The sequence below is a fragment of the Cyphellophora attinorum genome (assembly GCF_001299255.1).
Source record: "Cyphellophora attinorum strain CBS 131958 chromosome Unknown Contig21, whole genome shotgun sequence".
In the NCBI taxonomy this organism is placed as follows: domain Eukaryota; kingdom Fungi; phylum Ascomycota; class Eurotiomycetes; order Chaetothyriales; family Cyphellophoraceae; genus Cyphellophora; species Cyphellophora attinorum.
The window spans coordinates 412,142-423,663 of NW_017253249.1; the positions used below are offsets into that span (position 1 = coordinate 412,142).

The 11,522-nt window shown below is 54.5% G+C and overlaps 5 protein-coding genes across 5 annotated transcripts; 2 read left to right on the forward strand and 3 right to left on the reverse strand.

Annotated features, from left to right (window-relative positions):
- Positions 1-163: 163 nt before the first annotated feature.
- On the forward strand, positions 164-2,470 carry AB675_3188 (Lanosterol synthase; the record flags this gene model as incomplete). Its single annotated transcript, XM_018143217.1, has 2 exons — positions 164-2,325; positions 2,380-2,470. 2 exons carry the CDS (start codon positions 164-166, stop codon positions 2,468-2,470), a joined length of 2,253 nt encoding a protein of 750 aa, XP_017997963.1.
- Positions 2,471-2,587: 117 nt separating this feature from the next.
- AB675_3189 (uncharacterized protein) lies at positions 2,588-4,135 on the reverse strand (the record flags this gene model as incomplete). Its single annotated transcript, XM_018143218.1, has 1 exon — positions 2,588-4,135. The coding sequence occupies one exon, from the start codon at positions 4,133-4,135 to the stop codon at positions 2,588-2,590; it is 1,548 nt and encodes a 515-aa protein (XP_017997936.1).
- Positions 4,136-5,081: 946 nt separating this feature from the next.
- Positions 5,082-6,071, reverse strand: AB675_3190 (uncharacterized protein; the record flags this gene model as incomplete). The annotated part of the gene is made up of 1 exon (XM_018143220.1): positions 5,082-6,071. One exon carries the CDS (start codon positions 6,069-6,071, stop codon positions 5,082-5,084), a length of 990 nt encoding a protein of 329 aa, XP_017997885.1.
- An 816-nt stretch (positions 6,072-6,887) lies between these two features.
- AB675_3191 (uncharacterized protein) lies at positions 6,888-7,583 on the forward strand (the record flags this gene model as incomplete). The annotated part of the gene is made up of 1 exon (XM_018143221.1): positions 6,888-7,583. One exon carries the CDS (start codon positions 6,888-6,890, stop codon positions 7,581-7,583), a length of 696 nt encoding a protein of 231 aa, XP_017997814.1.
- Positions 7,584-8,998: 1,415 nt separating this feature from the next.
- AB675_3192 (Alkaline phosphatase) lies at positions 8,999-10,664 on the reverse strand (the record flags this gene model as incomplete). Its single annotated transcript, XM_018143222.1, has 2 exons — positions 8,999-9,532; positions 9,585-10,664. 2 exons carry the CDS (start codon positions 10,662-10,664, stop codon positions 8,999-9,001), a joined length of 1,614 nt encoding a protein of 537 aa, XP_017997937.1.
- Positions 10,665-11,522: the final 858 nt, after the last annotated feature.

Here is an 11,522-nt window from a genome sequence, read left to right on the forward strand (position 1 = left end):
TTGAGCCTGGAAAACAGAACGAGAGAGCGAATGGATTCTACATGCGCCCTGAACGGTCGTGGCTGACTGTCGAAAATGTTCACTCAATTCTGACCGTTAAGAGCAGCACGCCACGAAGTCCGCCCAAGTGGCATAGACTGCCGAAGACCTAACAACGGCCACGATGGTTACGACACGGTCTGCGAGCACGCCCAATGGCAAAGTTAACGGCCGTGCCAACGGACACGCCAACGGGAACCTCAACGGTCACTCAGTGAAGGCATACAAGCCTGCCGTTGAGACAACCGATCGATCAAGATGGCGGATGCTCGATGAAGATGGCAGACACACCTGGCACTACTTAGAAACAGATGAGCAGGTGGAAAAATGGCCACAGTCGATCGCCGACAAGTACTTTCTTGGATTGGACACAGGACTGCCACCATTGTCGAGGCCTACGAAACCGTCCGAGGCTGTGAACAATGTACTAGAGTTCTACTCGAAGCAACAACTGCCCGCGGGTCACTGGGGCTGCGAGTACGGAGGGCCACAGTTCTTGATCTCGGGCTTCGTCTTCGCATGGTACGCGACCAACACGCCTATCCCAGAACCATATCGGATCGAATTGAAGAATTACATCTTCGCTACCCAACAAAAGGATGGCGGATGGGGTTTACATATTGAAGGAGTCTCGTCTGTCTTTGGCACAGGCATGTACTACGTTGCTCTACGCATCTTGGGCGCTGATCCGGAAGATCCACGTCTGATCAAAGCTCGAGGGAAGTTGCACAGTATGGGCGGTGCCCTGAGTGGGCCGCATTGGCTGAAGTGGTGGTTCAGCATACTGGGAATATCACAGTGGGAACTTCCCAATCCCGTTCCTCCAGAGCTGTGGCTTCTGCCTGACTGGACGCCTATATCGCCTTGGAGATGGTGGATTCACATACGCCAAATCATGCTTCCTATGAGCTATCTCTGGTCAAAACAATGGGTAGCGCCAGAAACAGAACTGATCCGACAGTTGCGACAGGAGGTCTACACAACACCTTACGAGTCGATCAACTGGGATTCGCATCGCAACGACATATCCCAATTTGACGACTACCACCCGAAGACATGGCTTCTCAAACTCATTTATCTGCTCATCGTCTGGATCTGGATTCCCTTCCTTCGAACTGCATCAATCGCTAAGAGAGCCGAAGCATGGACCTGGAGACTTATCCAATACGAGGACGCAAACACAGACTATGCTTGTCTGGCTCCCATAAACGCATCCATGAACACACTCGCCTGTTACGTCGAAGAAGGCCCGGACTCATACTCCTTCAAACGCCACCTGGACCGTCTCCACGACTACTGCTGGATGAGCCACCGCGGCATGCACGTGAACGGCACCAACGGCGTGCAAAATTGGGACACAAGCTTCACCATCGGCGCCGTCGTCGAATGCGGCCTCGCCAAATCCCCCAAATGGCGACCCATGCTTGAGAAAGCCCTTGCCTACTTCGAGCGCCAACAACTCCTCGATGAAGTCCCCGACCGCGAGATCTGCTACCGCGCTGAGCGCAAGGGAGCTTGGACATTCAGCAACAAGGACCAAGGCTACACCGTCAGCGACTGCACTGCCGAAGGCCTTCGCGCCGTTCTTCTCTTGCAGAATGAAACCGGCTACAAAGCCGTCGTGCCTGAAGAACGCATAAAATGGGCCGCCGACCTCCTTCTGACCATGCAGAACAAACACTCCGGCGGCTGTTCCAGCTACGAGATCCAGCGCGGGTCAGAGTACCTCGAAATGCTCAACGCAGCCGAAGTCTTTGGCCGCATCATGGTCGAGTACGACTACGTGGAATGCACGACCGCCGTCGTCACAGCACTGTCGCTCTTCCAGAAACACTACCCAGACTACCGCGCCGCCGACATCCAACACGTCAAAGCTCGCGCCGTGAAATACGTAAAGTCCGCTCAGCGGCCCGACGGCAGCTGGTACGGCTCCTGGGGTGTGTGCTTCACGTACGCGGCCATGTTCAGCCTTGAGTCGCTCGCGCATATCGGTGAGACGTACGCCAACAGCGAGTACTCCCGAAAAGCGTGCAAGTTCTTGATCGACCACCAGATGGCGGATGGTGGGTGGGGCGAGAGTTATTTGTCCAGTGATGAGAAGCGGTGGGTCGATCATCCGGAGAAGAGTCAGGTTGTACAGACTGCGTGGGCGGTCATTGCGTTGATGTACGCGGAATACCCAGATAAGGGACCGATCAAGAGGGCACTGCAGATGGTCATGGGGAGGCAGCAGGCGAATGGAGAGTGGTTGCAGGAGGCGATTGAGGGGGTGTTTAATTGTTCTTGGTGAGTTTCCTACCCCTCTGGCTCTATTTACTTCGCTGACTGTGAGGGCAACAGTATGATCAGCTACCCGAACTACAAGTTCATCTTCCCGATCAAGGCGTTGGGTATGTATATGAAGCGCTATGGGGACGAGGTGCTGCAATAGATCTTCCAAGCCCTTCGAAGGATCACGAAGACGAGAGACGACTTTCGCGCTTTCGAAGATTGATAATGTCTATACGTAGCCGCTGGGCGTGCCCGGGTGAAGAAAGTAGTAGTCCTATTACGGTCTGGTGCCTAGAGCTTCCACATCCTCCGTAGTCCAATACACGCGCATCCGCCTTTCGATGTCGTCCGAGATGAAGAACAGTCTCAGCGTAGCAGTCAACTCATCAACGCGACCATGATATTGTGGAAAGCCCCGCTTCATTTCCTCAATCAACGATCTGCCCGGTGGCGGCCAAGTCTTCTTGGCAGGACTGTACCAGGACTCGACCAGGCACATGCAGCACCAGGCTAATGCCGCCGACTCATCTTCAGTGTTTGCTGCTGTGCACCGGCTGCGAAGACACACACCCAGAACATCACGAAAGCCTGTGTATGTCATCGAGACACTCCGAGGGCCTACGTAGAATGCGCTCATGCAGTACAGGATGAGCGCAAGCACGACCACTTTCTCGAGATTTGAGGGAACGCCTGGGACCTCTTCGATGCGTAAACATGGACATGTTTCCCAGAAGTCCCGATATTGGGTATTCGCAGATCCAGGAAGAGACACCATGGACCCCCCGGTGGCGACGATACGTGCTGTTCGGGCAATGGCTTCAACTGTCGATAGTGAGAGATATCTCCTCAATCTCCGAAAGCCCAAAGGCACTGCCAACGCGAGTCCATCAGAGTCCACGAGCGGCATTGAGGGAGACAGCCGCGCGGGCAAGGGGTCGCTTGGAGCTCTGGCCTCAGGAAACAAAATGACTCTGGCTTTCGCCGTGCCAAGAGGTGCATTCCATGTCGACTCATACTGCAGCAGTCCCACTCGCAATAGTGAATCAATGCCGAGATTGTTAATGCCGCCACGGGCCTGGACCAGTGGTAGGAGGCTCTTGTTGTGCAGATGCACAGCATCAGCATCGCCCATGAGTTGTGCGACTACAACAATCGACAAGACCCCGAGGAGTGCTCCATCGTCCGGAGGTCCGTCTAGGGGCAACAAATAATTCCGCAGCCTCGATATTGCTACAGTCAAGTTTTTCAGCACCGTAGCCGAAGGCGAAAGACCAGGCCGACGTTGCCGATCGAGAAGGTACTCAGAGAACGCCACGGCGCTATGAGTGCTCACTTGATGTACGAAAGCGCTGTTGAACAGCTCGGCCATGACATTCCGAACATTGAACACACGGGTCGCAGTGTCATGGAAGGGTATGTCCGCGTTGTTGTAGTAGTCGATGGACTCGCACGCCCAGCGTACGGCACCGAAATAATCTGGGAAGCATGTGAGGCTGGTTTCCAAGGGTACACTATCTGTGCTCGCGAGTTGACTGTCGGTTTCCTCTGCTTCATCGTCTTTAAGGAGCGACTCCTCATTGCTGCGTGTCCTTCGACGGCCAGGCTGAAGGGGCACTTCTTCCTGGACCGGGAGCACAGCATTCGAGCACACAGAACATGTAAGTTGTGGTCGGAACTGCTGACCAACAGGACTGTGGCGCTGTCGAGCCCTTCTCGCGTGGTGTACTGTCGCGGTGTGAGAGCGTATTTGAGCAATCTGGAGCCCACGCGCCCTTGCCGTGGCACGCTTGTCTGGAAGATACTCAATGTAGCGTGGCTCGGCCATGCGATTGCCTTTAAGCTGAACAGCGTGGCCAAGGTCTGCGCAGCCTTGGAAGACATGCACGAGTGAATGAACGTTGAGTCATGGTGAGCAATGGCTCTGGGGCGGGCCCTGGACATGGCGTTTGTCTGGATTGGCATGTTTCAACACAATGTTCGACACTTGAGATATTGTTGAGGTTCCCGATCCGCAGTGCCTTGCTCGTATTGCTGGGTCATCTTACTCATCGTGCCGCCTTATGTATGTCGCGTGATGACAAAGCTGCATGAACTTTTGTTTCTGGGACAAGCCACCATCGGAGAAACTTAGAAAGCAGTCGATGCAACTCGTCCATAGAGTCGCAAACCGCTTGCAGTTTTTCAGCAGAGAACATCTGAATATAAGGTTCGCTGCTGACCACGAACTTATCGGTGGCACTTTCTGTGCAAGACTTCACGCGACGGCTTCTTCTCCCGCGTCGCAACTGCCCCTTCGACCGGTCTATATCTCCAGACTTGGAAGGCGATCTAGGCTCCACCTTACACATCAGGCGGCTTGTGGCAGCTGCAACGCAGGTTTGTGAGTCGGCGATGTCGTTTCTCAGAGGACATGTTTTCCGAACTTGTGCGAACACCATCCGTGGTGAAGCCGATTCTGAATTGAGCCGTCGCCGGGAAGACGCTGTGCGAGCTGACTCGACGGTAATACCTTGTAGTCGTTGACGTTCAAGCGAGGTCCGGGCAATGTCCGGTGGTCAAGTTGGGCCTGACTGCATTTCAGCCTCATGCTTGGCATGCAGCATCCTGGAGGGCACTGAGGTGTGCAGTGCACCCTGCCCGTAGCTTGATAGTCACTCCGAGGCTGTATGTAATGGTGTTCAGGGACATCAGCGAAATCTGCGATGGTCGTACCGCAGACATGCTGAACGTGCGGCAACGTCGAACGACAAGTCCACAAATAAGGCGCACTTTCAAGTGGTGACGGTACCAGTGCTGCGAGGTGCGTCTTCGGCCACTTTTCGAGCTCTTACCACCCAAAGCGGGTCGTTCCATGAGCTCAGACTCCATCGACTACCTTGCGCTTGCCCGACGACCTCCACGATCTCGATCTCACGCCAGCCGCTCCACCACAAGTAGTCCCCTACCATTTCCAATCGCTCTTGCTCGCTGATCTCGAGCCACCTCCTCACAGCTTTGGTTGGGAAACATCTGTTGCTGATGGCAAGATGGACGGTCCCATTCGGAACAGTAAGGTCAAGGATGGATCTCAGTACCGCTGTGGGGTTGGTCAGGTAGTCAATAGACACCACGCACGTGGTAGCGTCAAAGAGTCCATATTGCGTTGGACTCGTCGGCGACTCTTCTGGCTGCCTGCCCAGTGACGTTTTCAATTGCTCCGGAGGTGACAATTCAGACTCGTCATTCAGGTCTTGTACCCACCAGCGCTTCTCTGCAACAGCCTCGCCGTCTCGTGCACGTCCAGACGCGGTCGGATTCAAGGCTGGATTTGCAGCCAACTCGCTGGCATTGAGACCCGTGCCGTAACATTGAATGGGAGAGCTCTTTGGAGCAGCTGTCTGGGATGGAGGCGGCTCTTCGGTTCTTGGACTATAAGTCGATGCAGCACTGGCTGGGCTGTAGAACGCTGAGGCAGCTTTCACAATCCGTGGCGGATAATGCGAAACCCAGGAAGAGCAAATGTCCAGAATTCGGACAGGACGGCGGGCGTCGACAGACTGTGAATCACTCTCCTGTGGGAGTTCTGAATCGTAGTATTCCTTCAGTGACACAATAGCGTTGTCGTCAATGTGCGTGACAAAACGCGGCTGCGAATAGAAAGCAGTGTCCGGTGAGCGGTCTGTAGGCGTGAGCTCGGCTTTGGTGTAGGGGAAAGGCCCATCCATGTTTCTGGGTTGATAAGGCACTATCTTGTACGAGGGATGCGTAAGTTCTGAAGCCATTTTGTTGTCGGCCACAGACGGTGACAGGAACGCTGCCAAGGAGACAGATCGAGTAATGGGGGATCGCAATGACTGAAGTACAGAAGCCGGTATACGCGACATTGGTCCTGCAAGGTTTTCGGACCGCTATGTTGCTGGCAGTGAACGCGAAGCTGTTCGCGTCGCGGCAAGGATGATCAGGGATACTTACATGGCTATGTGAGTATATTGTCCCATTCAGACCGAGTACTGAAAATCAATAACATCATGATTTTCTTGGCAGGTGACGATCTATTTCAGACCCACTAAACGCGTATCTCGCAGGGGGACTTCGCGTTGTTTCTTACTAGTTGACAGGTACTAACAATTTGATGTTTGTTCAGAGACAAATGACCTCAGCCTACATGATGCGGGCATTGTCGCCGTCGTGGGACGTGTGTGGCAGGATTCCTGCCGTCCGAATCAATGGTGGTCTGGTAGAACTGAAAGAGAGTGCAAGTACTGTAGGCCAGAGGGATGAGTGAGTCCACGTTTAGAAGTTCGGCAGATCGTGCATCTGCATCCGGAGCAAGTGCGACCGAAGTCCACCCAACAGCAATTATTGGCAAGAGGGATCCATCAAAAGTTCCCAACGCCACTGTCGCACATCTCCATCGTTTCGACAAATGCTTGAAAATGTCCGAAACCAGGATTCTGGGTATCGGTTGGCAACCTCGATAGTAGAGAGCTCGCGAGCTGCTGCACGGAACCTTGGAAACCCCTCACGTTGTGTCACAGAAGCAGAAATACGAACCACCTCCTGCACCTCAACCTGTTCCTGAGATCTGTACAATAGTCATGGGTGGCTCCGAGGTCCGCCTAGCCAAGCTAGCCGATGTCTCCCAAATGTCTGAAGTGTTTGCATACGGCTTCGTCGACGACGACGTCTTCGGCCGCTGGATGCACCCTGGCCGCCACGAGCACCCAGAAGACTGGTTCCGATGGTGGCACGTTGAGGTTCGAAAGCATGTCCTGGACCCTGTCGCGAGATGCTTCGTTAGAACCAACGAGGAGGGCATAATAATGGGGTGTATGCTCATGAAGCGTGTTGGCGAAGGAGCTAAAGCGCTGGGTGGGGCTGAATCCTATGCCGATATGCTGGTCCGGAAAATGTACGATGCCGACGAGTATGCTGACAGCTTCACTGGAACGAATCGATCTGCCGATCCTAAAGCCCTTGAAGCATTTGAGCAGAATTGGAATGAGATTGAGCATCACTTCACCGGACCGCGAGCCGAGTCCTGGATGATTGAGCTGCTCTGCATCCATCCTAACGCACAGAAGTCCGGATACGGCAAGGCTTTGATCGAAGCTGCTATTGCTGTAGCTCGGTCTGAGGAGCCGCCGTTGCCATTGGCCGTCATTGCGAGCGAGGTTGGCGATGCTTTCTATGAGAAGATAGGCTTTCGTGAGATTGGCAGGGCCAATGTTGGTGCCATGAGCGAGGTGGAGGGAGGCAGTCTCAAGTTCTATGAGCAGCACTTGAAGACGTGACTTCCAGCTACCGAATTTCGACAGCTGCACTGCTCCAGGCCACTTACCAGACGTCATTGTACGAATTGACTTCTCAACATTCACCTCGACATAAGCAGGATAATCGCATTCTCTTGGCATGCCCTACTGGTTGTCACAGCCCACGGCTAGCGAGCTGAAGTCATTTTCTTCTGCTTGTTCTCAGGCATTAATGTCGCTCTGCCAGCACGACAGATCCAAGCAGACAATTTCCGAGACCACTCTTCATAATACTCGGTTCCCGCATTGCAGAGTCAAGACCACGTCACACTGAGTCCACCTGATCGCCACCTGAGACTGCAAGTCGCGTGACTGGAATCTCGCCCGAGACTCGACAAGATGCCAGGGTCCGGCACAGCGATTCCTCTCCCGTCCGCAGCCGCTCCTGCTCTCGACCAGATTGAGAAGTTCTTCATCAAGAGCCTGAAGGGGGTTTCCAATTCTTATGAACCATGCAATCGCGGCAGTTGTCCAAGATCTTAATTGCAAGGACTAGGGAATGCATGGAATTGGGAACGAGAGTGAAGATCGAGTCAGCGTTCTCTAATTCGCAGTCTGAGATGTTACGATGAACTATGTCTGCCCGGCCAAGATCGTGGCATGAAACTTCCTATCATGTGCAACTAGTGGCCATGGAAGTATCGACTTCCGCCGAACATCTGGACTTGTCAGTACTGCGAAGGCTATCCCAAGGCTCGAATGGGGCCTGGCCGCCGGAACGAAGCGGTGGCTTTCAAGCATGCCTCCTCCAACTGCCCATAAGGCGTAATAAGTTGGCTGGCCGCTGATGAGCAATTGTTGTCAATGGCGTGCCAACATTCCTGGCAGCTTCGCTCGCATACCTAATACTCCTTGTCTGGCGCTGGAAGAGCAACATCGATATGCCAGCATACACCATTCACGAGACTGCACTGATGGCCGTAGCGCCTGGAGGTACGCTTGCGCGTACCGAGTACGCTGTCGCCCGGTTCACGGATCCATATCAGTTTACGAAGGTGCTGGAGCAGCTTGGCTCAATTTGCGTGGCAGCTGCTCTCCTTTAGTTTGGCTATTTTCTCGCTTCTGTATGCTGGTGACTGTGGTTGTACGATGAGTGACTGGAAGAGTTGTAGGGCGTGAAGGCCACCCGGAGATGGGACGGTGGGATGTACAAGTCGGCGATGTTTGATGCCCGTACGTGTCTTTAGCATCTATCAATAGCGGACTGAGAGCGAGGCTTTACTGCGTGCTATCACGGTGGATGTTCATGACGGGCAGTCACGACGGGGATGTGGAAGCTCTGGGCACTCGACCGTAGTAGGACTACTACTTCTTCACCCAGGGCACGCCTGGCGGTTACGTATAGACATCATCAACCTTCCAAAGCGCGCAAATCGTCCCTCGTCTTCCTAATCTTCTCAGTGCATATGCGCATGTCCATGCTCGTGCCCGTCGCGAGTCTTCACATTCCTCTTCGTCTTCTTGGCGGCGTCTGCTGGCGCAACAAATGGAGCAGCCTCACGCAGCTTCCGCGTCGTAGCATCCATATCCAACCCCAAGACCTTCTCAATATACCTTGGTAGTTCTGTATTATCATGATTTCCCGCCAGATCCGCCTTCAGCTCCCTCCAGCGATCACCAGCCGCGTACGCATGCAGATTTATGTCTCCCGCAGTGTGGCCACCAGTCGACCAATTCACGCCTGCAAGCTCGGCGGTCAGGTCCGGAAGGGTGCTGAGGATCTCATCTTCGCCGGCAGCGAGAAGAGCGTCGATCTCCTCGTCGGAGAGGACTCCGGAAAGACCGGCGCCGGCGAGGATGGTGTCGACGAAAAAGCCGCGGATGTTGGTGCCGTTGTATTCGCTCCAGAGATCCGCGAGGTATTCCAGGCTGTGCTGGGCTGCTTGGAGGGGCTCTGGGTCGAAGCCGTTGGTGGTTAGGCCGCCGCATTCCTTTGAGAGTTGGTTAGTTCTGCTTGACGTGTAGGAGGGGGACAGGGCTTACGTGATCAGCGGCACTCATCATCATTGTGTCTGGGTGCTCGTCGATCCAGTTGCGGACGAAGTCCATGACTTCGTTGTACATCAGTGTTTCGTACAGATGGGCGGCAGCGTCGTTGGCGTGGCCGGCGTGGTCAATGCGGGATGCTTCGATCATGATGAAGTATCCTTTGTCGGTTGGTCCAGCTGGCTTTCCCGGCTTGCCAGACTGTGGGGGTGTTCGGCCACTGACTGCCTTGTCGAGAGACACAAGGGCGGTCTCAACCATTTCGAGCAGCGAAGGCTCCTTCTCCGGCTCTCTGGAGCGGTCGATCTCATACATCATCTGGTCATCGTTGAAAAGACCGATGTAGGGCAACGGTGCGTTCTCGCCGAGGTTCAGCTCATCGAATGCTGCGCGGTCTTGCATGACTGTGAACCCTTTGGAGGCAGCGAAGCTGAACAAGTCGACATCGTCGCTGCGGCAGGACGTGCTGTCGTTTTGCGGCTTGAAGTAGCATCGCCCGCCACCCATGAGGATGTCAACAGTCGAGCCGAATGGGTGAGAGTATCCGATCTCCTGGGCAGCTATGGCCTCGTAGGAGTCACGGTTCTCGGCATGAGAGGCATAGACCGCAGGAGTGGCATGATTGATTGTGCTTGTTACTACTAATCCTGTCTTGAAGCCCGCAAGGTGGGCTGTCTCCAGGATGGAGCCGACTGGGAGTCCGTCGGGTGTGATGCCGACGGCGTCGTTGTAGGATTTGTACCCGCACGCGAATGCAGTACCGGATGCCGCAGAGTCAGTGATTAGATTGTCCGAGGCCCAAGTTCGTACTGTCCCAACCACGAGAAGGTCGGCTGCGAGATGGAACCCGGCTGGGCCTGGATTGGAAGCTGTCGTGTTCGGTGGCAGTAGCATGGCGTAGTCCCGTGCCATTGTCTGAGAGTGCTGGCCGTATCCATCTGGCACAATGTAGATGAAGTTCCTCATTCCGTTCTTCGATCCCGGGCCTCCAGCTCCTGGGCCTGGCCGAGTGGGAGGTGCAGCTGAGCCAGAGCAGATGAGCCCAGCTGCTGCGAGAAGGGTGGCGGTATAACGCATGATGGTCAACGACTCGGGGGCAGCGACCGAATTTCGAGCGAACGGCTGTAGTCAGGAGGACGCTGAACAAAAAGTTGGCAGTCACTGAGAACCGTGTCCAGAAAGACCTACCATGGTATTTGCTCACCTTTTATCCTACAGACCATCAATCAGAGAGTCCTACCATGCCCTTCCCTGAGTAGGAGCCGCATCCAAATGTCGTCAGACATTGCCCACGCGTGTGCTGCTAGCGACGGCCAAGGACATCGAACATGGAGCGAGTGTACGCGCTAGATCAGCACGTTCTTCATATTGCAAGTCAGAGAGAGCGAGGAACATCATGAAGCCGTTGCGTTGCACGCTGGTAGGGAAATAGCTGCGCGCACGTGTTTGCGATGTGACCTCTCGTTCGAACAGCTTACGGTCCGAGTATCCGCATCGCAATTTTGCAAAAGATTGGCAGTGCTTGGCCCGCGGGCGGAGTTGCCAAGGCCGAGTGCCTTCCGTGTTGGTTGCCTTCAAGTGTTGCCTTATTCCTACACTTTGCAAGGCAACTAAGTATCCAATTCCTTTGCGATTGAGATAGGTACATATATGCACCACACGCCGAACGATCTCCTCATGCGCCCAGAGCCGCGTCAAATGGACTCGTAGGTTCGTACAGTGGCATACACGGCTGCGCCCGCGACGAGCAATCGACTCGACGCGTTCCGTCGTGTTCAGCTGAAGGACCACCACAAAAACGCGTGAAGCACAGAGAAGCCTATCATTCGAGCTACGACGTCACGCATGATGCTACTATCGACAGTGTTACCCCAGTTCCCTCCACCCGCGACATCGCTTCTTCCACCTCTCAATCCTTCACCTGATGACCCATCA